Source organism: Oncorhynchus masou, chromosome 12, assembly GCF_036934945.1.
Source record: "Oncorhynchus masou masou isolate Uvic2021 chromosome 12, UVic_Omas_1.1, whole genome shotgun sequence".
NCBI classification, from domain to species: domain Eukaryota; kingdom Metazoa; phylum Chordata; class Actinopteri; order Salmoniformes; family Salmonidae; genus Oncorhynchus; species Oncorhynchus masou.
In genome coordinates this window covers 51,155,672-51,182,923 of record NC_088223.1, presented here as the reverse complement: position 1 = coordinate 51,182,923, position 27,252 = coordinate 51,155,672, and the positions used below count along the sequence as shown (strand labels likewise).

Below are 27,252 nucleotides of genomic sequence, written 5' to 3'. Positions count from 1 at the left end.
TTTGGGAATCGCTTCCTTTTATGTGGTTGTAGAATATAACGGCTCTTTTCTGGATTTTGATAATTAGCGGGTATCCGGCTCATTCTGCTCTGCATGCATTATTTTGTGTTTTACGTTTAACACAGAGGATATTTGAGCATAATTCTGCATGCATAGTCAATTTGATGTTTGTCCCATTTTGTGAATTCTTGGTAGGCGAGCAGACCCCAGACCTCACAAACCTTATTATTTTGAATGAATTCTATGAGGGGGGGAGGTTGTTCGATTTAGGCCTAACTGTCTCCAAATTGAGCTGTAATTTAGTGCAAAGGGATTTGAGAGACGTGATTAGTTGACGATAGTCCTATGCCATTGGCCTTCTGTCTCGTTTTGCGCCGCACAAATTATCAGAGCTCAACAACGACTGGATACGTGTTTAACATCACCAGTACCACATCCTTATATTTTCATACGCGCAAACGTGATCATAATAGACAGGTTGGAACGTCTGACTGAAATACAGGGCAACTTATTTTTCTAAACGAGTGGCGTTTGAATTTGTTGATAAAAATGCCGGACATGATTGTTTGGTTGAGGGACAATGGGCCAAAATTCGGAACTGTCCCAAACAATCCGGGACATGTGGTCACCCTACCCCTTGTTTTTCTATTTGACGTTCATGTGTGAGTCTTGAGCGCGCATATCCTTTTAGAACGGAGTTTACAGGAGTAGTACCAACGGGGAGTGGCCAGCCAGCTGCCCAAAACAACAGCAGAAGAACTCTAGGCAACTGGCAAGTAAGACATCGGCTCATCATTCTCTAAGAAAATGTATGTCTCGTTAAATGTGGGAAATGCTGTGTACATTTAAACCCGTATTCCCTGGGACTTTATTCATACCGAAATAGCTAACCCAATGTGGTGGCAGTAATAGCTGTTAGTTCATTTCAGCAAGCTAAAAAGCTGTTCTCTATAATGGACTTCCCGAGCTACTTGCTAGCTACAACGTTACTTAGCTAGTTAACACGCTAGCTTTTGGTTGCACGAATCCTCGAGCCATTTATTGAGTTCTAAAGTAAAATATGTCGCTGTCCAGAGGGCAATACGTTTGTAAATCTGGTTAACGTTATCTGTATGCGTGAAGCTAGTAAATCAATTCATTTGACCACCCAAAAAGATGTCAGCATCGAGCTAAGTTAGCTAACTACAGCCAGTTGAATGTATAACAGGCAACATTCAAACAACAACTTACATTAATTCTCTGACTGTACAATTGAGCAGAAGGCCACTGGCTTTCTGCACAACATGTCGTGTTTAAATTCCACTGCTCATGTCAGGATATGTAACTAGCTAGTAGTGCATGGACTTTACAGCAATTTGTCTTTTTACAGTAAATTTTACAGTAAATTTAAATTTGTCCTGTGCCTGTTCTTTATTCATTTTAGCTAATGACCGTTTTGATTAGGATAGGTATCCCATTTTGGTTATGTGAATAGAGAAGGAGAAATAAGAACAACGTGGCAAATTGTGATGTCTAAGCTAAGCACACACTAAAGCAGGCTACAGTTAAAGCCTAAGATTACTATCCAGGACATCCCTGAATAGTGTGCATTGAAAGACAATGGATTGTCAACATGAAACCAAAGTGCAAACAGGTGGAAGTAGAAAAGAGAACCGTTCCACTTCAGTTACCGTTTCTTTTGGGTGGAGTTTAGCTGGGAGTACATAGAGCCGGGTGTGTATAGATTAAACACCTCAGTGCACAGCCAATGTAAAGTACTGTGAATTCTGTTGTCGCATAGGCCTAGCCTCTTTCACAGGCTTTCACCAAAGCCTGGGTGCCTAAGGCTACTTTTTGCATAATGCACTAGTCAAATGCTATAAATTCAAGTAGGAAGTGTTAATGGAACTGAAATATTTTATTCTACATATACAGGTACAGCACTCAGGAACTCAATTCCTTTAAGTGGCACACCTTCCTTCCCATGCAACTATATTTTCTGGAAAATCAACTAAATAATGTAAAGTACCCTAATGCTTTTTTACATGACAAAAATTATGAAACTCATCCAGAATGTTGTGTCATCATAGGTTGAATGTCAGGGGGCCTGGTGCTCTCTACTCAGTAATTTCTCCTGTGGCTGCTGCAAAGGAGAACCAGATGTCATAAACCAAGATTGAAGCCTCCCACATTTTGGGGGATTTAATACCTGTACAACCAATCAGCCATGGGAGTCTGTCCTGCTGTGTCCAGGTACTTCCGGAGGTGGAAGTATATGATACTGTTGCTGCTCTCTGTCTCCGTTTTGGCTTGGATCGCCACTTTTGCCGGCGAAACAGTGAAAGCAATTCAGGATACCCATAGGTCAGCACAGACACTTGAGGATAACGCTGAGGTCCTGAGGGGGGGCATGCAATACTCATGGAAAACAGTGATGCAAGTCTTCTCCAATCCTCTCCCTGACACCCCACCGCCAAAAGAAAGCTGTCCTGAGAAATCACCACTGCTTCGTAAGTAGGGCTACACAGTATCCACAGATGTTATTGTAAGCTTAATACAGGCTTTGCTATAGCCTACTTACTGATGATAATGCCATGTTACTGTGTACTTCCTTGTAAAGAACATTATGTGCAGTGTGTCTTAATGTGGAGAGAAGAACATTGGTAATCAAGTGAATACTCTATAATGTGCAATGTAGGGATTGTGTAACTGCCTGATTTATTACTCATAACCATTGCTAGGCTGAGGCTCATTTGGATTATTTTCACATACTGTAGCCTATGTGGTAAGTTTGCATGTAGCCTACGTACAATGGCTCCTTGTTGACAGGAAGTGAACAACTGTTGTAATAAGGCTTATACCATATGGGAGGCAGATGGCACAGCGTTAGTGGGTTTTCCATCAACATAAATTCATGTTTGAAGACGGCTTGTGTTTGTCTGTGGCCCAAACAGAATGCACACACACGTTTGTAATTATCTGTCCAGACCATGCTGTTTTTCAGTTCATGATATTGTATTTTAAACTAGTGCCATGTAAATATATTGCAATGGAGTTTCTCCGAAAGACTTCACAATTTAGTTGTCTAGATTTTCATCATGCCTATTATTTTCTGCCTGCAGATGGAGCCCTGAAGCTGACGTTCAAGGACTCTTTAACGCTGAAGGAGGTGGAGAGTGACAACAGTGGAGTGGCTGAGGGCCAATACCAGCCTCCAGACTGTCTCGCCCAGCAGAGTGTGGCCATCCTCATCCCTCACCGTAACCGGGAGAAACACCTACTCTACCTCCTGCATCACCTGCACCCCTTTCTTCAGAGGCAGCAGCTGCACTACGGCATCTACGTCATCCACCAGGTATTACTCTCATATGAAGTTACACTACATTATGTCATTTCCTCAATTATATTATTATTCGATTTCTGAGCCAATAAAGGTTATAAAATTTGAAATTGAGAGGTTGATGTTTGTGGTTGATTTGTGTGTTGTGACAGGCTGGAGAGGTGACGTTTAATCGTGCCAAGCTACTTAATGTGGGGTACTTGGAGGCACTCAAGGACTACGATTGGGATTGCTTTGTTTTTCATGACGTGGATCTGGTTCCAGAGAACGACTACAACCTATACAAGTGTGACCAACAGCCCAAACACTTAGTGGTCGGCAGGAACGCCACAGGATACAAGTAAATATCTTAGCTCTCAACTCACCTTTATGCAAAAGCAGGTAAATGTCTATATGCTCTCTCAACAGCATGTCCGAAGTGATGTGGCAGCTATCACTATAAATGGACTATTCATACCAAATTCACTGTTTAACATTTCAATTTTTACCAACGTTCAATCAAAGTCCTGGGAACAGGTCTGTAATGTCTTGCTTTTTTTTTTTTGCTCTCGTAGATTGCGATACAAAGGGTACTTTGGAGGGGTGACGGCCATGACGAAGGACCAGTTTCACAAAGTGAACGGATTTTCGAACACTTACTGGGGATGGGGTGGGGAGGATGATGACCTTCGCATCAGGTGAGACCCCTATTACTTTTCACCATGGTTAAGGCTGTGGTGGTCGTGAAATTTTGTCCACCGATTATTGTCATGCAAAAGAGTGCCAGTCTCACGGTAATTGCCCGTTAATTAGCTGAAACACATTTAGCATATCCAGGTCTCGACTCATACAAGTCGCTGATACGCACCTTTGGAACATCTACATAAAAAATAAAAAAAAGTAATCAATTTCATATACCATCACAATAAATCCATTATTTATTTTAGTCAGGTCTAAAGAAACTTTATGATATGAAGAAAAATGTATTTCAGAAGAACAGAATATGAGTTGGCCCACTGTAGGCCTATGTTATCTGGCTATGCTCCATGACATGTGCTGTAGGCTTGTTCATTTAGCTGACAAGATATGCTTAAGTCCTGTGCCATTTTATTTTATATGATTTTATGGTTAGAAGAATATAATTCAACTTAGCTGAATAAAAGGAGGATATTTTTTGCATTCCGTAGCAAGTGCTCATATGAAGTGTCTATGTTCAGTGTAAAAGTGATAATTTGAAACAGATTCTATATGCTTGTTTTTTTTTTTGCAACATTAGTTGTGAATGATACAAACCTTAAAATGCCTTAGTCAAAACATATATGGACTGCATGGTGCGACTTCAGGCTTTTTAATGATTTGGGAAGCAGCAAAATAAAGCTTGTGCTCTGTCCCTTGCCTCAGACTGCACAGCTGTTCTTTCATCAAGTGATCATATTTTACACAGACTATTCTCAATTTAATCTGCTCTTTACTAATATGTCAAATTAGTTTTGATTTAGATTGGACCATTATCAAATGGGCACTGGGGAAAAAATACATCTGTATGTACTTGAATAGCGAATGGAGGCCAAGCGCTTTCCCGTCGGTCCGTTTCGTAGGCTACTTCAGTTTTATAGCAGAGCATGTGCTTAATATGAGCAGCTGAGAAATAAATATACGGACACATATTTCACTCCAGGCGTCAACCACTGTTTGAGGTGCATGTTCTCGCTGCGCGACAGGATATATTTCGCCCAAACTCTGTATGCCATGGGCTCTCCAAATCCATAACATATTTTACTAAACTATTGTTGGGCTGTCTGCGCGTTCGATAAAGTAATAAAGGAGAGAGGAGGAGCTGGAAACACATTGCGGTGAGATGTTCTGTACAGCTAAAGGTATTGTTCCACTGCATTTAATTATGAAAATAAAATAAAAATCCCAATCATCCAAATCAAATACAAATTCACTAATTGTAGGCTAATGCTAAGCCGCCCTGCACAATAAATGAACCAACAGCATTGCTATATGTTCTCACGCAGACTCATTAATTGATATTTTGAAGTGTAGCGTAAGGTAACCAGTCCATCCAGTATGCATAGTAATACAGTCCACACTCAAAGGCGATTACTCGATTTTTGTTTAATTTTGGAGTACAGGCTAGACCGTTTATGTACAAAAGACATCTTAAATCATTTTTGTTTTATGTTTTTCAGCCTAAGGGTACAATCATTTAATTCCTTTTTTTTTGGCCTTGGGCTCATAAGCCTATCCTTCCTTTGGCTGCCTTTCCTTCCAGTTCTCTGCTGCCAATGACTGGAACAAATTGCAAAAATCACTGAAGCTGGAGACTTATATGTCCCTCTCTAACTTTAAGCATCAGCTGTCAGAGCAACTTACCAATCACTGTACCTGCACACAGCCCATCTGTAAATAGCACACACAACTACCTCATCCCCGTATTGCTATTTATTTTCTTGCTTTTTTGCACCCCAGTATCTCTACTTGCACATCATCATCTGCACATCTGTCACTCCAGTGTTAATGCTAAATTGTAATTATTTCGCCTCTATGACCTATTTATTGCCTTACCTCCCTAATCTTATTTCCATTGATGTCAGTGGTTAGAGGGATAATAGAGCCCTGAATACCAGGTCATTAGCCACCTGATAGTAGTTAGCAGTGCATAAAAGGAGATTAGCATGACCCAACAGTCACGTGGAATTTTACTGTGGTCATGACTTATGACTGCCGGTGTGGCGGTAATACGGTCACCGCAACAGTCCTAACCATGTTGGCTTAATGTACAATTTGTGGACTTTACTTTATTTGTGTCCTACATCTTAGTCAATGTGGGATGTTATCGATTGATTTAATTTGTCTCTGATAGGGTGGAACTCCAGAAAATGAAGATTATACGGCCACCCCCTCTTATAGCACGCTATACCATGGTATTTCATAAAAGAGATAGCGGCAACGAAATTAATAAAGACCGGTGAGTCACTGTGGACACATCAACTTGTAAATTGCTTGCTGTAATTATAAGCTATTACTCGTCATTTTAATTTGTTTTATTCTGAAATTGTCCTACTTCACAGGATGCTCTTGTTAGGACGGACACCTCAAGTCTGGAGAACGGATGGCCTTAACAGCTGCTCCTACAGTACTCTCTCAGTTGAGAGGCCACCTCTGTACATTAATGTCACAGTGGACATTGGCAAACCACTGCACTGAGGCTTCAGAGTATCTGTCTTGATTTGCTGCATTGAATGCAGTAATGGTGCTCTGGTATGTCCATGCCTACATGTTATGTACCTGCACTAACAGAGTGGCAGTAGCTGCTAAGCAAAAGTTTTCACGGTAAACCATTCCAAGCAGGGTGCGTAATATCGCCAGGTCCTAATAATGTAAAGTCTGGAAGCCCTTCAGTCAAAACTGGTGAGTAGTTTCTAGGGGTGAGAATAAAAACACATTTAAATGTTGCTCTGCGTTAGAGGTTTGCTGTGACTTGATTGTTTCAACAAGTATTTGCATTCAAATAGAGCATGTTATTTTTGTATTTATTCTAAAGAATCATGGATTTTTTTCATTTCTTAATCTCTGGTTGTCAAATAAAAATGGGAACCAAGAATTGCTCTCAAATCCTTCCTACAGGAATTGATGAATGTAGAAGGTAAAATGAAGGAACAAGGGACAACATAGGATACAAGGAACATGTTTTCATATATGAATCATTCTCACATTTGTGAAAGTATGCTACATGGAAATTAATTGTAGTTTTTATGCAGTCTTGTTACAACAGCCAACAGTGATATCACAGTGGAGATGGCTTCATTTTCTAGACATCACAAGTTTTATATTTTGAATATGCTGCTACAAGATTTGTGAAGTAACTCCAACACTAATTTAGTCAAATGTCTAATATTGTAAAATACTTTGCTTCTGTTGCCTTAATTCACCCAGTTGTAAAAGTATCAGAGATCCATTCCTGTTGTTTTTTTTATTGCTGAGCTATACAGTTCCGGTCAAATATATTGCCACCCTTACATGATTCACTATTTATTCTCAAATAAGTTGAAATAAACCAAAACATGTGTTCTTCACATGTGTATTTGTAGGTTTTTACAACTGCACAGACCCCCGCCCCCCCCCCAAAAACAACTGAAATTTAGATTTTTCACATCGAAGTCCAATGGCCTGCAATAACTTATTCAACATTCTAAATAATTTGGTTGGAGTCAAGTTCTCGTTTACTGAGTTCCGTCTACCCCCCCCCCCCGTCTATCTCGGTCCTTGTGGGCCATCTTGAGTCAAAACAAGCTGTCCCATTTAGGCTGTTAAGAGCCACCTACTGTCTTTGACACTTTCACCGTTTTGCTCAAATGTATTCTTCATCTATGCCTGTTTTAACAATGTTATTTATCATATCAAATATGACTTGTGTTTAAATGTTTAATATATTTTAATATGGTTTTGGTATGGCCTGCTCTTTCACATGTATCCTTCTGTAAGTTATGCATCATTCATATTTTCATGGTGTGCGGTTACAGCTATATGAGTAGTACTGTAGTGTTCAACGTTTGTTTCTGTGTTCCTACTTTATCTGATTTATAAATTATTGATGTTTAGAATATGTTTTGGGATGCCATAATGACTGATTTAATTAAGAGTGCCTTGTTCGGTGAGACCTTTTTCTCTTGAATCTTTTCCTTTCAAAATAACATTTTTAATCTTGTAGATTGTTTTATAGGTGGGAAGAGACATGAATCAGATGGGACTTGAGAAATAAATGATCTATTTCTATAAACAATGTCAATTTCAAGTGTGTTTTAGTTAGGGATAGTCTTCGATTTGCAATGTAGGGTTGTGTAATGTGATTGTTTATACAGTGGGTTGATGATACTGATTTGAAAAGTAGGGTCCTTAGCTGAACTTAAACAGAAAGTCCCTGTTCTTCACCCTCTACTGCTCTACAAATGATGGACAAGATGGATTGTAAAATGTTTTTATCTATACTAAATATAAATACAAAAATTTCAACAATTTTACTGAGTTACAGTCCAAAATAAGGAAATTAGTCAATTGAAATAAATTCATAAATGCCTAATCTATGGATTTCACATGACTGGGCAGGGGCGCAGCCATGGGTGGGCTTGGGAGGGCATAGGCCCACTCACTTCTGAGCTAGGCCCAGCCAACTAGAATTCTCAAATTATGTTGGAGGAGGCTTCTGGTAGAGAAATGAACATTTACATTCTCTGGTAACAGCTCTGATGGACATTCCTGCAGTCAGCATGCAAATTGCACGCTCCCTCAATTTGAGACATCTTTGGCATTGTGTTGTCAGTGGCCTTTTGTCCACAGCACAAGGTGCACCTGTGTAACGATCATGCTGTTTAATCAGCTTCTTGATATGCCACACCTGTCAGATGGATTAATTATGTTGGCAAAGGAGAAATGCTCACTAACAGGGATGTAAACAAATTTGTGCTCAAAATCTGAGAGAGAATTTGAGAGAAATAAGCTTTTTGTGCATATGTAACATTTTTGGTCTCTTTTATTTCAGCTCATTAAACATGGGACCAACAATTTACATGTTACGTTTTATATTTTTGTTCAGTATAGTAGTTTGATTACAATTTTGAAGGTTGTTCTCTGAAGGGAGCACTTGTTTCACCAGTCCAGTCTTGTGGAGGGAACCAAAGAGGGGAAGGAGTGTGATGTCCGAGCCTTTGTATGGGCAAAATGATGTCATCTCGTTTTCCTGTGGTGCAGAAAGAAAGCTTTGTTCAGTGGAGGCCAGGATGGCCAGGGCACCAAAGGCTAACTTTTGACATTTGAAACATTAAGCTTTGAGCCCAGCAAACAAGATATCACATGATATCATAGAATGTAGAGTTTGAAATGTACTTTGCACTACAGCAGACATAAAGAGCTTAAAATTATAATAAAACCACAGAAAAGATTCCTACTGTACTATTAGCCAGCTGTCCTCGGGGGTGGGAAAATGACTAAGGATATGTTGAAACTATTGACTCCCTACGTGGGTTGTTTTCTCAATGGCTCAGCAAGCCTGGTCACTTGACTGGAAAACTTTATTTTGAGCCAAAAACAAATGTTCAATTAAATGACCCTTAATGGCTAGTTAGTGCTAAAGTTAGGGACCTGACAACATAGCTTTTCCAGGTCAGGTTATGGGCCCAAGTTATAGCTGACAACTATAAACACCCTTGTTTGACTCTACTTGACACTACCTAAGGAACAGCAAGGGCATGTGAATTCTCTTGGTATTTGGTAGTGTACTTATTTCTTGTTTGAACAGGGAGGGCTACAAGACCATGCTCTTTCAACAGTTCTACAGATTGCCAAGAAACAATTTAAACCAAATCAAAGAAAGGCCAACTACAGCTATACATATGTTCATTAAAGTTAGCATTATTCACTCCAAATATTGTCTGATGTTTTCAGACCTCAAAAGTGTTAAGTTTATTCCATATCCGACGTTCATCAGTTGTGTCGATCCAGGTACATGCTTTAAAATGAAATGGAAAACCCTGAATGTCTTTCAACCAACCCAGTAGCTATGTATTTAGGCCTACTGAGTGTTAGTAAGGTTGTTTTAAAGTATTGATTCATTCTGATCCGTTAAACATTAATTTGATATGAGGAAGTGTACTTCAAACACGTGGTTGGAGCTTCAGTCCGCTTTAGAGGGAAAAGGATTAAACTGCTAAGCAGTCAGTAACACGAACCATGTGTCCCTTTTCCCAGTTTTCCCATCTGTGCCCTTAAAGCCCTCATTTCACTCTCCCCCCACTTCCCTCTTCCTTAAGAACCAGTCTGTTTTTGTTTTCCAAACAAGGCTCTCTGTACAGGAAATTGTGTACTTTGGGAGCATTCAGGAAGGCAAAGAGCAGATTTCCTGTTAGGACCATGGCAACAAAAAAAAGTGTGGATAAAAGGGGTCAGTAATCTCTAAACCAGAGGAGAAAGAGCAGTCCGCTATTCCCCTCCCATGACTTCACTTCCCTCCCCTTCTCACAGACTTGACATTTCAAATCTCCATACCACGCCAGTGCCACAACTACCATGACCTTCGAAACATGGAAAACTGGAAGCAGAAGGATAAAGAAACAATATTCCTGCGCCTCACTGGGTACATTTCCTCATATACAGAGGAGCCAAAGAACAGGGAGATTGTGTGGACGAGAGGAAAAGAGGAGGAGAGAAAAAAGGCAGAGGGACACTGAGTGAAAAAACGACAGGAAACCAAATAATTCTGGTGCTGTTTTCTGCAAATCCTCCTGAGATAAATCACTTCAGAGGACTGCCATTCCCAATCCACATTTTACAATTATAACTGACAAGGGATTTTCCCATACATTTTTGTAAGATTGATTGGAAATGTATAAAGCACTAAAACTCTGACAGAATAGTGACGTCTGCTTCATTCTTCTCTCAAGGACTTTTCAGTCTCCCACACATTTAGTGTGGTTGGTCAAGATGTGAGCAGCTGAATCCTTTTTGGGAGGTTTGTATGGTTTTTACTTCTGGGCTACATCTCACCCCTTTCCCAGGGTCTGTTGGATCAATGGTTGTGTATTTGAGGATTTGTTTGTTCTGAACTCCTGGACTACTAAACTGGATCCAGATGAAGAATAAAGGAACCAAGCAGAGGTCCAAAAAGAAAGGATGTGAGAATGCATTCGGCTGTGACTTGACAGAACATCTACACAATTCAGGACAAGACGGTAAACTTTGTTCTTTCATTGTTTATTATGTTGCTTCCCTTTTCCAGCAGATTTCAGAAAATGTCATCATGCCCCCATAATAGTGACCTTATGAATTCTGAGTTACACAGGAACGGAGCTTAATCATTGGCCCATTATTCAACATGTACTAGAGTTGTTGAGGCCATTGTCATATTTCAGGTTTACAGATGTATTAGACCTGTAGTATTAACCATATAAACAACACATTTAGTTTTTTAATGTTTTTTAATAAACAACAGATTTTGTTTTTAATTTAGCTATTACAATGTTGATGATTGTTTGCGACAGGATGTGTCATGGTACAATTGAATTGTCTGTACATGTATGGAACACCTCTAAGGTTTTTAGGAGAATTCCGAATTAGATTGAGACTTATTTAACCCCATAATTTTGGGGGAAAACAATGTTAAACCTCTTTGCCTTGGATGATTTTGTAAACTTAATGGGAAATTGGTTAGGAAAGATCCATGCTGTTTTTAACAGTTGTATAGAAGATGATGTCGTTTATTCAGGTATGTGACACAGATGTATATTGCAATATGGATATCGATGTACATATGTTTTACATTCCATTAAGTCCTTTAGGCTCCCACAGAGTTTTAAATAGGGGATTTGTGAGTTAGGGTGTGGCTCATAGTCTTTCTGTCAACTTCCCCTACCCACCAAGAGGCCTGCGTCTGGCTCGCTGTCTGAGGATTCTGGGTGGGCAACACTGCTCATTGGGGGGAGTGTCAGCCAACAGATCATATTTTAGACAACAATTGAGGAAAGGTGTGATTACCCAGATAGTATTTGAATGGAGGTAAACATTTTAATATGAAGTGAGGTAATGTGATGTGACTTGAAAACCTTTATTTTGAACAGATTTAACAGATGTAAGAGATTTGATACAGTAGATCTTTGTTACACAATAGACACTTTTCTCTGCTACAGGGGAGAAGGTATTAATGACTCTATGGTTAATATGATGATACTTTTAGTTTTATTTGTCAAATGGCATATATAATTACGAGTGGCTTATAATAATATCTGCTTTTGTTGACATGGCACTTTGAGATATCAGCTGTTGTTGAGTTGGTATTGAGGTTGCTGAAATGTTACTAACTCTGTTTGACCCTAGACAGGGAAGAGAAAGGATGTGTGTAATTACTTCATTTACACAGACAATTTACCTACGAGGATGTTATTTGATTTAACAGTTGTCGTCTAATAATTCAGCATCTCATTCAATAAGTCTTAGATTCCTTTTGAATCCGCAAGAAGATTTTCAGGCAAGCAGGAGTTTTCGTTCTGAGAAAATACTCTAAACTCACAGTGACTCAAATCCCATTCAGACCAGCCACCATTTTGACCACAGGCATGTCACTGAGAGTGTCTGTTCAGATGTGTAGTCCCTAAGCAAGCCTCATGTGGGAGAACAGACTTTCATTCATACTGCCCAGGGGAACCTCTGGCTAGTACGTTCCAAAGCTTCAAAGATGGAATAAATTATTTTAGTTTTGCTTAGCTAATGTTCAGCTGCATACGAATAATATCAAATCAAATCAAGTTGTATTAGTCAACAGGTGTAGACCTTACAGTGAAATGCTTACTTACGAGCCCCTAACCAACAATGCCGTTTTAAGAAATCATCATGTCTATGTGCTTACTGATTTATTGTTCAAGTTTAGTTGTCTTGTTCATGAGATATGTTAAGAGTCTGCAAATGAGGGAAACAATCTGTAAATTGTCATTGATCTGTTCCACAGTAAGTTGTTGAGTAGACCGACACTATATCGCTCTGCATTCTCTGGGGACACGAGAGATTGACCTCCATGCTTGTCATTGTGCGGCTAAAAATGCGAAACGATCCACCGTCACTGGGGCACTGGCGAGATGGTTCCTTATCCCCCTGTAAAGAGGTCTGGGAAGGGCCTCATCTCGTGTATCTGTGAAGTGGGGAATGCCTGGTTGCCAAGTGGGAAGGTCTATTTAGCTTAAATTAGTTGAGCTTTGAGTCTCAAGTGCTTTCCTTGAGGGATAGAGGAGTTAACAGGAACATTGTCCACGGGGTATTTCTCGTCTAAGGTTGTTGCATACATTGGTTTGCTGATTTCAGTCCAGAGTGGAACAACTTTGGCAAAAAGAAGTGAGCTATATCATATGGTTTTTCGATTAGCGTAGTAAGGAGGGACACTAACTGCTGTAGTCTACACCATACCGTGCCAAAGCGGAGCTATACATGTTTCATTTCCAGTTGAAATGTATTATGAAGATGTTCTTTGATTTACAAGTATTCATTGGTGTGGAAAGCAACCCTACATTCCTCTCGAATACAGCATCGTAGATAACATATTTTAAGAATAGAGACATCCCAGTAGGGAATAGAGTTTGGAAAGCGATAGAGAATTGGGTGGTAACATTTGAAAGGTCTTTTCTATTAGAGGAAGTGTCACAAGTAATACCAGCTGCAAGGATTGGGTGTGTCAACCTTCCTCTGAAACAAACAAACCATTTTTAACTTCCTGTGAAATTCCACCTTCTTCACAATCAGCAACCCTATGGAATACAAAGCCAAACTACAGCGTAAAGTGTGTTTAGTATGATTTCAAATACTAAATAAGTACTAATACAATTTATACTAATGACAATTGGTTTCTCCCAAACTATCCTCCTCACACTTCTCTGTCCTTTTCTGACATGGAAAAAAGGGTTGTCTCAAAGAATGAGCCAAAGATCCAGATTCTGACTCTGTTTATAGTAAATACAGCATTAAACTGACCCTGTCCAGTTCATAGAGGCCCTCTCTGTCCCTCCTCTTTCTCCCTTATGTCAGCAGTTGAAATGGAATGCCAGCATTTTCCCAACTGCTAAAACCCAAGTTGCCACGTTTTCCCATCCACTGCCCTAGACTGAAGACATGGCATTACGTTTTAAAATAATATAATGAAAGATATTCAGTTGAACGTCATTTCTGCTAAAAAGAGAATGTGGCCTTTTGCAGAACACCAAAAGATACGTAACGTCGCATGTTATGATTTCTCGCATAAATAACAGCTTGTTCACGTACCTTCTTTACAACATCCATTAGAGTTTAATATGACCACCCTATAATATGTTGACCTTCACTCCTCAAAGTCTGTCTGTTGCCAGAGTGAACCCTCAGGAAAAAAATATTTTGGTTTGCCGTGTGTGTGTGTGTGTGTCTTTTCATGGCGAATGAATGGTTGAAATAATATTTGTTTATCGTTATTTTTTTCAGTTCCCCAAGTTTTAAAGACGTGTGCAGAGTTCATTGAGAAACATGGCGTTGTGGATGGGATATACAGACTCTCAGGGGTCACCTCCAATATCCAGCGACTCAGGTAAGTATTTTAACCACATACTGTGCCTCCCGAAAGAATTTGGACAGGGAAGTCAACATTTCAGTTTGGGCTCTATATTATGCATGTCTGTGTAGTACATTTAATCGATTTAGGCCATAATGAACGTACCATGCTGTACAACTTTAGTTTATTCAATATAAACCCTTAGCAGCCTACATTTCAATCTTACAAAACAACCTGCACATACAAGAGGGATTGTGGAAGCATCCTTCGTCCCCAGCTGTATCGATACCCATGTGTTTGTGTGCTTACTTACAGACAGGAATTTTGCACTGAGTTGTGCCCTGACCTCACAAAGGACATGTACCTCCAGGATATCCACTGTGTGGGCTCCTTATGCAAGCTGTACTTCAGGGAGCTACCCAATCCTCTACTCACTTATGAGCTTTACAAGAAATTCACTGTGAGTACTGTTCAAAGAGGCAGTGTTTCTAGCCTGGCGGGTAGGAGCGCGGGGCCAGTAACCGAAAGGTTGCTGGATCGAATCCCCGAGCTGACAATGTAAAAATCTGTCATTCTGCCACTGAGCAAGCAGTTAACCCACTGTTCCCTGGGCGCCGATGACGTGGATGTCAATTAAGGCAACCCCCCCCCCACCCCTCTGAATTGGGTTAAATGCGGAAGACACGTTTCAGTTGAATGCATTCAGTTGGACAACTGACTAGGTTTCCCCCTTTCCTTTCTACCTATAAAAATCGAATCAAAATTAAATGTCATTGGTTGCATGCGCCGAATACAACAGGTGTAGACTTTACAGTAAAATGCTTAATTAAGAGCCCATTCCCAACAGTGCAGAGTTAAAAAGTAAGACAAATATTTGCTAAAGAAAATAGTAACACAATAACAAGAACGAGGCTATGTACAAGGAGTACCAGTACCGAGTCAATGTGCAGTGGTACGAGGTAGTTGAGGTAATAGAGTATGTACATGTGGCTAAGGATAAAAGTGACTAGGCAATCAGGATATACAATGTTTCAGATCATCAAAGAAATGTAAATATTACACCAAGATAACCCAAGTAAACACAAAATGCAGTTAAGTGATGATTTTATTTATTAAGGGAAAAAAAGCTTTCCGAACCGTCATGGCCCTATGTGGAAAAAGTAATTTTCCCCTAAACCTAATAACTGGTTGTAACACCCTCAGCAGCAACAACTGCAATCAAGTGTTTGCGATAACTGGCAATTAATCTTTCACATCGCTGTGGAGGAATTTTGGCCCACTCTTCTTTGCAGAATTGTTTTAATTCAGTCACATTGGAGGGTTTTCGAGCATGAACCGCCTTTTAAGGTCACGTCACGGCATCTCAATCGGATTCAAGTCCGGACTTTGACTAGGACACTCCAAAACCTTCATTTAAAAAATAAAAAAAGACATTCAGAGGTGGACTTGCCGGTGTATTTTGGATCATTGTCCTGCTGCAGAACCCAAGTGCGCATCAGCTTGAGGTCACAAACTGATGGCCAGACATTCTCCTTCAGGATATTTTGTAGAGAGCAGAATTCATGGTTCCATCAATCACAGCAAGTCGTCCAGGTCCTGAAGCAGAAAAGCAGCCCCAGACCATCACACTACCACCACCATATTTGATTGTTGGTATGATGTTCTTTTTCTGAAATGCTGTGTTACTTTTACCCCAGATGTAACGGGACGCACACCTTCCAAAAAGTTAAGCTTTTGTCTCGTCGGTCCACAGAATATTTTCCCAAAAGTCTTGGGGATCATCAAGATGTTTTTTTGCCAAAAGGGAGACGTGCTTTTATGTTATTTTTGGTCAGCAGTGGTATTCGCCTTGGAACTCTGCCATGTATGCCATTTTTGCACAGTCTCTTTCTTATGGTTGAGTCATGAACACTGACCTTAACTGAGGCAAGTGAGGCCTGCAGTTCTTTTGATGTTGTTGTGGGTTCTTTTGTGACCTCTTGGATGAGTCGTCGCTGCGCTCTTGGGGTAATTTTGGTAGGCCGGCGACTCCTGGGAAGGTTCACCACGGTTCCAAATTTTCTCCATTTGTGGATAATGGCTCTCACCGTGGTTCGCTGGAGTCCCAAAGTTTTAGAAATGGCTTTGTAACCCTTTCCAGACTGATAGATGTCAATTACTTTGTTTGTCATCTGTTCCTGAATTTCTTTAGATCGCGGCATGATGTCTTGCTTTTTGAGATCTTTTGGCCTACTTCACTTTGTCAGACATGTTCAATTTAAGTGATTTCTTGATTCAACAGGTCTGGGTGTGGCTAGTGAAATCGAACTTAGCTTTCAAAAAATGTGATTAACCACAGTAAATTCATGATTTAATAAGGGGGGGGGGGGGCAATTCCTTTGTCACATAGGGCAATGAAGGTTTGGATAGCTTTTTTCCCTTAATAAATAAAATTATCCCTTAACTGCATTTTGTGTTTACTTGGGTTATCTTTGTGTAATATTTACATTTGTTTGATGATTTGAGACATTATAAGTGTGACAAATGTGCAAAAAAATAAGAAATGAGGAAGTGGGCAAATACTTTTTCATAGCACCGTATAATGAACAGAGTAGCAACAGCGTATGTGAACGTGTGTCTGTGTGAGTGTGTGTGTGGCGTCAATATAGATGTGTGTGTGTTTTGTGTGTGAGCATATGTAGTGTGCGTATCTGTGTGTGTTGGAGTGTCAGTGTAGTATGTGTGAGTGTGTGGGTAGAGTCTAGTGAGTGTGCATAGAGCCAGTGCAAGGGATTCAGTACAATACATCTTTAATGTGTCCACTTTGGTCACAAGAATCCCTGTTTGATTTACATGAGAGATTAGTCATTTAATACTGTGGCACATTCAAAGAGAGAATGACACGGATAATACTTGTCTTCGTCTTTTACTGTTTAGGAAGCCGTCTCAGTCCAGGAGGATCATGAACGATTACAGCATATTCAGGATGTCATTAAAGAGCTACCACTCCCCCACTTCAGGTAAAACTCACTTCAGACTTTTGTTTCCCTTGTAAAGGACCTTTCCAACATTTATATGTGGTTTATAAGCTAAAAGAAAGTGTGTGTCCTCTCTCTTCAGGACTCTGGAATATCTTACCAAGCATTTGGCCCACCTGGCCACCTTAAGCCCCCAGACTAACATGCACAGCCGCAACCTGGCCTTGGTGTGGGCTCCAAATCTGTTGCGGTGAGCTCTACACATATTGTACACAAACCAATATCACCTTATCCAAGAACATACTAAAACAGTTCTTCGATAACTACCTTTTAGTTTGAGTTAAACCCTATCGGATGCATTATTCCATATGGTAACTCTCAATGAGCAATGGTAAAAAAAAAAAGCATTTCTACTTTGTCTCTTGGCTTTGTGTTTTGTAGCTCTAAAGATATTGAAGTTGCATCCTGCAATGGGGACATGGCTTTCCTGGAGGTGCGGGTACAGCAGTCCGTGGTTGAGTTCATTTTAAATCACACTGAGCAGATCTTCAACCATGCAGCTGCACCAATAAAACCTAAAGGTATGCATGTCACAATGTTTGATCGTGTCCAATGTGTGCATTTAGACATTTCATGAATGTTGCCCTCTTGCTTGTGTTATTTATATGGCCATTGGACAATGGATTGTATTTATTGTCATGCCAACAGTAAAAAAGCTACACAATGGTGTATTACAGGACCCGGTTTGATGTGTGGGGAGAAGTATGCCACTTTGCCTATCAGTGGCCAGGGTGGGCCAATGAAGCTGATGAGCCTGGAGGAGGCCCAGGCCCGCTCCCTGAGCCCTAACCACCCAGCACGGAAAGAACGACAACGGGAGAACAGTCTACCAGATACCAGCACTGCCACGCTGTACCATACCGTCATAGACATATCAGATAGCAAGTGAGATGGATGAGGATTCAACTAACTGATTTATTTAGTATACTCAACAAACATGCACAAATCCTCTGGGTAGGCAGGCACCTGGATACATTTGGCAGTGAAAACATAAATAAATAAAAAATACCCGATCAAACATAATGTAGTATACAATAACTCACACACTGTACCGTGTATGCAGTACAGTGCCTGGCAAATCAGTCTAGTTTGATCGTATGGTTTTAGCTACTGTACCCTTATTGATTCCTCATTGTTTTGCTGTACATACTGCTTTTACTCTTCAATAAACACACTGACTATCAACAAATACAAAACCAAACAGGCCATATTGTTCACATATGTTTCTCCTTTTCTGTCAGAAGAAAGCTTTCTGGGAAATCCAAAACGTGGAAGTCCATCTTCAACTTGGGCAAGTCTGTGACAGACTCTAAGGGGAAACTGAGCCGGAATGGGAGTGTGTTCTTGAGAGCACAGAACATCACAGGTAAAAGCACTTTAACATTTTACTGCAGTAGGCTAAATCAGGGTCAGGGTGATTCTTGGTGGTCTTGAACAAGTCTACTTGCCTCCTAAAGGCATGGCTGACATCTGGAAAAGAGGGTGTGCTATAAGTTGGTCATTGTTGATTCATGTAAATCTGCTTGTTAGCTAGCTCCATATTAAATGGTTTACTGATTTTGATTTAACTTCAATGCTCTTAAATAATAACTTCATAATTTAATATTCAGAATATTTTAACCCATGATATTCAGTTCAGGCTGGCTAGTGGCTTGTGTGGATATTTTAGTATATGGTGGTTAGGAAGAGTCCAAACTACCTGTGTTGCTGCTGCCCTGACACACACGTGTAACTCCCGACTGAGGAAGGGATGGAGTTTGGGTCGGAGGGTCGTAGATGCAGCCGCTCCTCTCTACTGTGTCTTTCTGATGCGCATAAGCTTTCAGCCAACCAGACCGAATGCTGATGACGATGTAAATCAAGTGTTACGCTGCAGCCGCTGTGGCAGGACTGTTTACGGCTCATAATAATGGCTGTAACGTAACAAAATGTGGAAAAGGTCAAGAGGTCTGAATACTTTCCGAAGGCACTGTATCACTAGATTTGATTTACTACAAGATTAAGGGTATACTGTTCAACTTTCATAAGGTCTGGGTGCCTTATATGGGATACTGTACGACAAAAGGAGTCTATATTGAAAACATGCCCATGTCAGGGGAGATACCTATTTAGGTAATCCCTAGTTGCTGGGCTGCTCACTCCTGGCCCTGGGGGTCTGCTGTACTGTTGGTTGTCACTGTTGGTTGCCTTGGCCTAACATACCTGAAACCGATAATGAATGTTTCAGTAAGATCCTAAAGCTGAGTGGGGTGTGTTGGGTTGTGGCGCTGTAGGGCCGGGGACCCCTAGGTGCAGGACAGGGTGACTCCGTCATATTGTGTGTAAGTAGAAATAGTCTTACATTACTTTTAGGCTTATGATATGAATTTTATGGAGGGTGTATTTTTTCTCTGTGTTAATGTGTAGGTGTATGTGTGTTTTTATTCAACTTTTGTTTTCCCTTGAGACATAAAAACAATGATGGGAAAGAAGCTGTGTTGGGGAGAGAGTTAAGTTATTGACAAGACTTGTGGGGGGGGGGGGGGTCTGGTGTGCAGGCGGCTTGGGGCAGCTGGGCGGTCTGGCTGAAATTTGATAGAGGATAATAAAAAAAGACAATCAAAAGTATTTGTACTTTATTTGTAAGAGTTGTTCATTTGTTAGGCTGTTGGTTAAAGGAGCAACACAATATTGATTATGGAATTATCATTGATCCAGTTCAGTCGTAACAATCACGTAAACATATTTAATAAGGATCTTTTACTTCGCTTGATGACTGTGGGCATTTTTGCTTACTTTTTGTTGTTCTAAATAGATGGCTAGAAGGTCCATGGGTCATGTTATATTTTGTAGAAATGCAGGAAATGAGCTTCAGATGCACAAACTAATGGGAGGACCCCCAGATCCCCCGTGAGGTGGGGTATGCAAAATGGGTCAACTTTGAGCACCTCTAGCTCCTAAATGCTTTGGCATTCAGGGCCAAAAAGTTCCTCTCTGACCACTTCTTCCATGGGCAGACATGTATGGAAAGTTTTGTTTCCATCAAAAGGGATGCTATCAAAAATGTATTGAATTCAAATGGATTTACCCCATGACTGCATTCTTGATTCACAGAAAAGGCAGCTATCCGACCAGCTAGAAGCATGGACTCTTTGTGCTCTCTGCCAACAGGTGGGGCTGAATGCACTACATTGCATACAAAAGACTTTTGTCATCGTGAAATCTACTCACAGCAGTTCTCTCCAATAAACAAATCCTCATTGTAGCATTTGCTTTGTAAATAAGGCCGAGAAGATGTATATCTAACAATTTGTTTCACATTTGATTTCCAACACACAGATGATGACAAGCCAGGAAATTTCAACTCAGAAGGCGAGGCCAACGGTTTCTTTGCACCAGGCATAAAATCCAGAACACTTGGATCTGACTCGCTCTATGACCTCAGTGAACACCAGAGGTGGGAGTTTGAGATTAAGAAATCGAGTGAGGCCACAGGTGGCAGCAGCCCTAATATGAAGAGAAGGGGCTCTCCAAGTGTCTCACCACCCCAAAAGAAGTCTCTACCTGAACAACTGAAGGTTTTCAAAGGCGACGACCTCAGCAGCTGCCAGCCCACCTCTCCTAAAAACAGGAGGATGCTGTATTCTGGCTCCACCCACAGCAGCACATCCAGGCCCTCCTTCCCAGGAAGCCTCTTCCCTGAGTCCTCCCCTAGGCATCAGCGCAAGGCTCTCAACATATCAGAGCCCTTTGCTGTGTCCGTGCCCCTAAGGGTGTCTGCAGTCATCAGCTCCAACAGCACCCCCTGCAGGGCAACAGGGAAAGAGAGGCCTGCTGCAGCTGCCCTGAAACCCAGCAGAGAAACCTCCCAGTCAGACCAGAGTGATAGCAGCGGCAGCTCAAGTTTCAGAGAGCACCCCCTTGTAGAGAGCAGTGTGGGGAGTGAGAGCAGTATTTACAGTAACAGCAGCTCAACCCCTCTGGAAAAGGAGGCGAGACCAGCAGAGGAGAGGAGCAGAGAGGAGGCAGCTTCCAAAAGTGTGCCAGAAGGTAGGACATTTTCACCTGGTAACATGGAGAAAAGTGTGTGTGTGTGTGTGTGTGTGTGTGTGTGTGTGTGTGTGTGTGTGTGTGCATGCACTCAGAATGAAAACCTTCCTCATTATCCATGGTAACCGCATCTATTAATAAAATAATGACACATGTTATTATGTTATTAGTTTCAGGAAGTGAAGGAGAGGTGAAAGAGGTTCAAGGGAAGGTGGAAGTATCTGACCTGAGACAGTCTTCCACTCCCAAGACAAGAGAGGAAGATAAAGAGAAACAGCAATCTCCTGGAAATCAACTGGACAGCCCGCCAGCACCGCAGCTTGAGACAAAAGAACTGACACAACTGGTATGTTTAATCTCCAGTTTAGCTCTGTGCTTCATCACATACAACATACAAAGGATTTTACAATGACAATGGCTGTCGCTTTATTAGGGCGTTTGTGATTTATGTTTTGCAGGATATGGGATCTCTACCTATCAAGGAAGAACTGTGGTGTGAACTCCATCTTGAGCTGAAAATCACTGAGCCTGAGCTTGACATTATGGAAGAGGAGTTTATGCCTGTTATTTGTTCCACCAAGAACACTTGTGAGGATGTTAAGGCAAAAAGAAGAACCAGTCTTCCAACTCACTCGTTATTATACAAGGGACAGCCTTTGATGCCCACCAGGCCTGCATTGACTGATCAAAGTGCTTCTACAGTAGCACATTCAGCAAGAAAGAACTCCTCAGACACACTATTTCCATTTGACAAAACATTACATTTCATGGTTGGCACAGATATGAAAAATACACCTCTACATGCTGCTGATTCAACAGATAAAACAAAAAACAAACCCTACATTTCCCCAAAATCTAAGCACACAGAAACAGATAAACCCATCAGCATCAAGCCACGACTTGTGGTTCCTCACCTTGCAGAGCCAAGTTTACATTCTACTCAACAAAGCCAGGTCATAAACCATTTACAGCCAGGGGATGACATAACATACATAGGCATGTCTGTAGTAGAGAAAGGAAAAGAGCCATCATGGAAAAGTAAAAATCAAGATTGGGTCAAAGGGCTTTTCCATGATGATGGAAAGAATGCTTTGTCAGTTGTCATGGGAGGCATTGAGAGGCTTTCAATATGTTTGGAGGAAAGACCCCACACCATGGGGCTAGCACACCAAAATGATGATGATGGATGTGGAGGACACTCCGAATTGGAGGACTTGGAGGAGGAACCTTGGGAGGAGGTCTTCAGCTCCACCAAACAGTGGGTAACCAGTCCTCTTCATTCACCCACATTTAAGGATTTGTTTGGAAAACTAGATGTGTCATCGTCTTGTTCTGCGGAAGAAGGTTTAAGCTCCAAAGATCTAAACGTTCCTCCTCAATCTAGAGAAGACAAACCAACAAATGGATCATGTCCCGTTAGGAGCATAGAAGTGATTCCAGGAAATAGCTCTCTAGCATGCAGCGGCAAAACAGAGACTAAAATCACACATCCACTTCCGTTACCCGCCAAAACCACCATGGTCGGTGATGAAGCAACGAGACCACACAGAGAGAACAGCTGCATAGCCAAGCAGAAAAACACCACCTCCTCCCAGAGATTCCACAGACAGACGTCTTATGAAGCATGTTATTCAGAAAAAACTGTGCAGGACAGTTTTTCCAAACACAGACCCTATTCACTCAATTTGGATTTAGGACTTCGATGCATCAGAGACATATCCAATCAGCAAAACCTGGAGTCAGCTGAGTTGTCCTCCATTCAGAGAGGGGCAGTGACCCCGTCTGGGACCAAATCCAACGGCCTGTCCCAGGAACTGGAGCTGTTCCTGAGCGATCGTCAGGCCCCTGTGCGCCGGAACTCCGCCCCCGTCAGTGTGTCGTCTGTCAGGACGGCCTTCATGATAAAGACTTGCCAGGCCAAAGCCGTGCCTGTCATCCCCCCAAAGGTGCAGTACAGCCACATACCTCATCCCACGAACAATGATGCAGGAAATGAAGCAGAGAAAGAACTCACAAAAACCAGGGGAGACAAACTAGATACTGTACCTCTTCTTCCATCTATCAGGGATCTAAAGGAGGAGTTGGAGAATAAGGAGCCAGCCCCCAAATCCCAAATAAGGCAGTCTATTGCAGAGAAATCTACAGAGACTAATAAAACCACACCTATTTCAGACCCACCGGTGCTGAGGAGGAAACGCTCCTCCAATGCAGAGGCCTTTGCTGACTGTCCAAGACCTGAACGGTCTACTGTTCTACAAAGACCGTCCTTTAGGAACCGCCAGAGACCACAGAGCCTCATCTTGTTCAGTCCACCCTTCCCCATCATGGATTACCCACCGCTAGGGGATGATGGTAAGCTCCTCCTCTCGGCCATCAGAAGTCCAACTGAAACATCAGCACTCGATGTCTTTTCTAAAGAGATGGATGAGAATCTCAGGACCCCAGAGGGGGTGACCCTGCGGAACAAAATGACAATACCCAAGAGTGGACAGAGGCTGGAGACCTCAACCAGCTGCTTTTATCAGCCACAGAGGAGGTCCATGATATTTGACAACAGGAGCCACAGGCAGATTGAATGAGACACTGGACAGTAACCAGTTTCCTAACACTACTCTGGTTATCCTTCTGCTCATCCTCTCTTTTCTTGGACTTATGTAAATGATTTTAGCAATATTGGGCCTATAATTCTACCTTTGGGAAACAAACCATTTATTTGTTTCCAATGCTCCTACAATCACCTCTCTGTCCTGCACTAAAATAAGTATTCTCGACTAGTGGTGAAGATTTTAGTCCAAATCATATGCAGTAATGATCAATTAATATTCAAATGATATATTTTTTAATTCAAATGTTAGACATGTTTGTAATATGCATATGAAGGATAGACAGCCAAAGAAAGGAGAATGTTACATCGACCCATATTGCCATTGGTATTTGAGAAAATGTCTTACAAGTTTGCATGTCATCATTGGTAATCACAAGGTTGCCTTTTTGCCAAAGAGAGTTGTACCTTCAGTGATCGCTGCTTTGTTTTTATTTCTACCTTTATTTCTACATATTTTGTGAACTGAATAATGACTCCATACAGTATGGACCCACTGACGCCCAGCTATTGTCGCTGTGATCAGCTTTTATCCTGACATAGTATCAGGACAGTGTTTTTCCAACATTCTAAGTAATGAGAACAGGAGAAAGCAGCTACTTTAGTTGTAATTGTATTATAGACACTAAATGGTATTTATTTATCCAATTATGAATCTGTAGATAGTCATTAACACACTTGACCAATTCTTTGTTGTTGTTGTTATTATCTGGCTTCAATTCTAGTAGCCAGACATTACTTCACCAATTCTATATTGTGTAATGTTACCAATAGTTATACTGGAATGTGTTACCAGTGCTACCAGTGATTTATCAGAACTGACATAGTTGGTGTTCTCTTATTTGGACTGTAAAGTAATGTTTTGGTAAAGTTTTAGGATGAGGAGGACAGATGACAAAAGTACCTAATGTAAAGTGTCTGTTGTGATGAAAACAGGCTTTGAAGAGAAATGTTTGCGTTTTAAAGAAAAAGATAGTGAGAGAAACGAATTTTGCTGACACTTGTATTTGTGTATGATACAAGTGCAGATTGTAAAAGAGAGGACTCAAACACTATTCTCTAAATGTTTGCGAAGAGTTAAAACGAATATCAGAACAGGGATGCTGGTTGTTTGCAGCTGTATTGACATAATACTACATTTGTGACCTGTACAATTCTGTATGGACCAAAATTGGATGTATTGTGTATAGCCACGGAAATATATGAAAATAAAAAATACACGTATAGGCCGAACATATTTTCTAGGGATTTGTTCATAGAATTATTTGTCGTAATGATTTATTTGGGGGAAAAAGCATGAACTGGCGTACACCCAGAGAAAATTATTTAGTTTAGAGGTGCTGACTAACTGCAAATAATCGGTAAACTATAAGAATAAAGAGAGTCGCACACTATATATATATATATATATATATATATATATATATACATATATATATATATATAAAACTCCCAGTAATTTATTGGGTGAAACACCAATGTTTGGGCATCACTGTGACTTCTTTATTTTTATATGTTACAGTTTATAATGATTTATTTTGACAACATAGTCAAACGTTTGGACACAGCTACTCATTCAAGGGTTTTTCTTTATTTGACTATTTTCTACATTGTAGAATAATAGTGAAAACATCAAAAATATAAAATAACACATATGGAATCATGTAGTAATAAAAAAAGTATTAAACAAATCAAAATCATTTTTTGTATTTATTGGTTCTCTTAATTTTGGTAACAGAGATGAAAATGTATTGAATTTAAGGTTATTTGTTGAACAAAAAAGGTAAATATTTGCATTACTTCTTTACTGGTGGCTCTGCACCGAAGTTTATTTGAAGCATTCTTTGTCATCCTCAAATCCGACTGAGTGTTGTGGAAAATTACTCCCAATATCACAAAGAACTGCAGGAAAACAAAGATCAAATTCTCCATGTTGCTATTTTCAGCTTTTCCTCAGCACATTTAAGTGGCATTTTAAGTAACACCATTTTACAATATTTGGGCCTATTTGCTGAAATTAAACTGATTTTGATTAATGCATACATTGTCTCAATGCAAGAGCAACTACAGTAACACTTGGATTTTGTGTTACATCCTGAATTAAAAATGGATGAAAAATATTATTTCTCACACATCTACACACAATACCCCATAATGACAATGTGAAAACATGTTTTTAGAAATGTTTGAAAATGTATTGAAAATGAAATACATAAATATCTGATTTACACAAGTATTCACACCCCTGAATCAAAACTTTGTAGAAGCATCTTTGGCGGCAATTACAGCTGTGAGTCTTTTGGGGTGTCTCTAAGAGCTTTGCACACCAGGATTGTACAACATTTGTCCATTACTCTTTTCAAAATGATTCAAGCTTTGTTAAATTGATGGTTGATCATTGCTAGACAACCATTTCCAGGTCTTGCCATAGATTATCAAGTCGATTTAAGTCAAAACTGTAACGAGGCCACTCAGGAACATTGTGTCGCCCTTTGTAAACAACTTCAGTGTAGATTTTGCCTTGCGTTTTAGGTTATTGTCCTGCTGAAAGGTGAATTTGTTTCCCAGTAGACTGAACCAGGTTTAACCTCTAGGATTTTCCTGTGCTTATAGCTGTATTTTGTTTATTTTTATCCCTAGTCCTTGTCGATGACAAACATACCCATAACATGTTGCAGCCACCACCATGCTTGAAAATATGAAGAGTTACTCAGTGATGTGTTGGATTTGCCCAAAACAACACTTTGTATTCAGGAAGATTTTTTTCTTCAGTATTACTTAAGTGCTTTGTTGCAAACAGAATGCATGTTTTGGAATATTTTTATTCTGTACCGTATTTTCACTCTGTCATTTAGGTTAGTATTGTGGAGTAACTACAATGTTGTTGATCCATCCTCAGTTTTCTCCTATCACAGCCAATAAACTCTGTAACTGTTTTGAAGTCACCGTTGGCCTCATTGTGAAATTCCATAGTGGTTTCCTTCCTCTCCGGCAACTGAGTTTGGAAGGACAACTTTATTTTTGTAGTGACTGGGTGTATGATACACCATCCAAAGCCTAATTAATAACTTCACCATGCTCAAAGGGATATTCATTGTCTGCTTTTTATTTTGTTTTTTACACATCGGCCTATTGGTGCCCTTCTTTGCAAGACATTGAATAACCTCCCTGGTCTTTGTGGTTGAAAATCACTATTTGATTGAGGGACCTTAATCATGTTAATTAACCACTATTATTGAACATGATG

General features: G+C 40.5%; 2 protein-coding genes across 5 annotated transcripts; both read left to right on the top strand.

Moving 5' to 3' along the window:
* The first annotated feature begins 486 nt into the window (after positions 1-486).
* Positions 487-7,427, top strand: LOC135550319 (beta-1,4-galactosyltransferase 4-like). 3 transcript variants are annotated; one of them, XM_064981000.1, is made up of 7 exons: positions 487-772; positions 2,070-2,489; positions 3,102-3,334; positions 3,472-3,659; positions 3,874-3,996; positions 6,168-6,272; positions 6,376-7,427. In XM_064981000.1, exons 2-7 carry the CDS (start codon positions 2,207-2,209, stop codon positions 6,509-6,511), a joined length of 1,068 nt encoding a protein of 355 aa, XP_064837072.1. In that variant the 5' UTR covers positions 487-772; positions 2,070-2,206; the 3' UTR covers positions 6,512-7,427. The 3 variants fall into 3 exon arrangements, with proteins under 3 accessions (XP_064837072.1, XP_064837070.1, XP_064837071.1); XM_064980998.1 differs by having other exon boundaries at positions 487-776; XM_064980999.1 differs by having other exon boundaries at positions 487-809.
* Positions 7,428-10,161: 2,734 nt separating this feature from the next.
* LOC135550318 (rho GTPase-activating protein 31-like) lies at positions 10,162-26,951 on the top strand. 2 transcript variants are annotated; one of them, XM_064980996.1, is made up of 13 exons: positions 10,162-10,808; positions 10,929-11,028; positions 14,291-14,393; positions 14,673-14,817; positions 17,274-17,356; positions 17,457-17,564; positions 17,756-17,895; positions 18,052-18,259; positions 18,616-18,740; positions 20,468-20,524; positions 20,693-21,403; positions 21,574-21,749; positions 21,862-26,951. In XM_064980996.1, exons 2-13 carry the CDS (start codon positions 10,929-10,931, stop codon positions 23,980-23,982), a joined length of 4,077 nt encoding a protein of 1,358 aa, XP_064837068.1. In that variant the 5' UTR covers positions 10,162-10,808; the 3' UTR covers positions 23,983-26,951. The 2 variants fall into 2 exon arrangements, with proteins under 2 accessions (XP_064837068.1, XP_064837069.1); XM_064980997.1 differs by having other exon boundaries at positions 10,162-11,028; positions 18,619-18,740.
* The last annotated feature ends 301 nt before the right edge of the window (positions 26,952-27,252 follow it).

Bases quoted from the DNA above. Each gene is read 5' to 3' on its own strand.
- LOC135550319 (XM_064981000.1), top strand. From the start codon at position 2,207: ATGGGAGTCTGTCCTGCTGTGTCCAGGTACTTCCGGAGGTGGAAGTAT. The intron at 2,490-3,101 runs GTAAGTAGGGCT...TTCTGCCTGCAG, and splicing joins TGAGAAATCACCACTGCTTC to ATGGAGCCCTGAAGCTGACG. The intron at 3,997-6,167 runs GTGAGACCCCTA...TGTCTCTGATAG, and splicing joins GATGATGACCTTCGCATCAG to GGTGGAACTCCAGAAAATGA.
- LOC135550318 (XM_064980996.1), top strand. From the start codon at position 10,929: ATGAAGAATAAAGGAACCAAGCAGAGGTCCAAAAAGAAAGGATGTGAG. The intron at 11,029-14,290 runs GTAAACTTTGTT...TATTTTTTTCAG, and splicing joins ACACAATTCAGGACAAGACG to TTCCCCAAGTTTTAAAGACG. The intron at 20,525-20,692 runs GTGGGGCTGAAT...TCCAACACACAG, and splicing joins TTTGTGCTCTCTGCCAACAG to ATGATGACAAGCCAGGAAAT.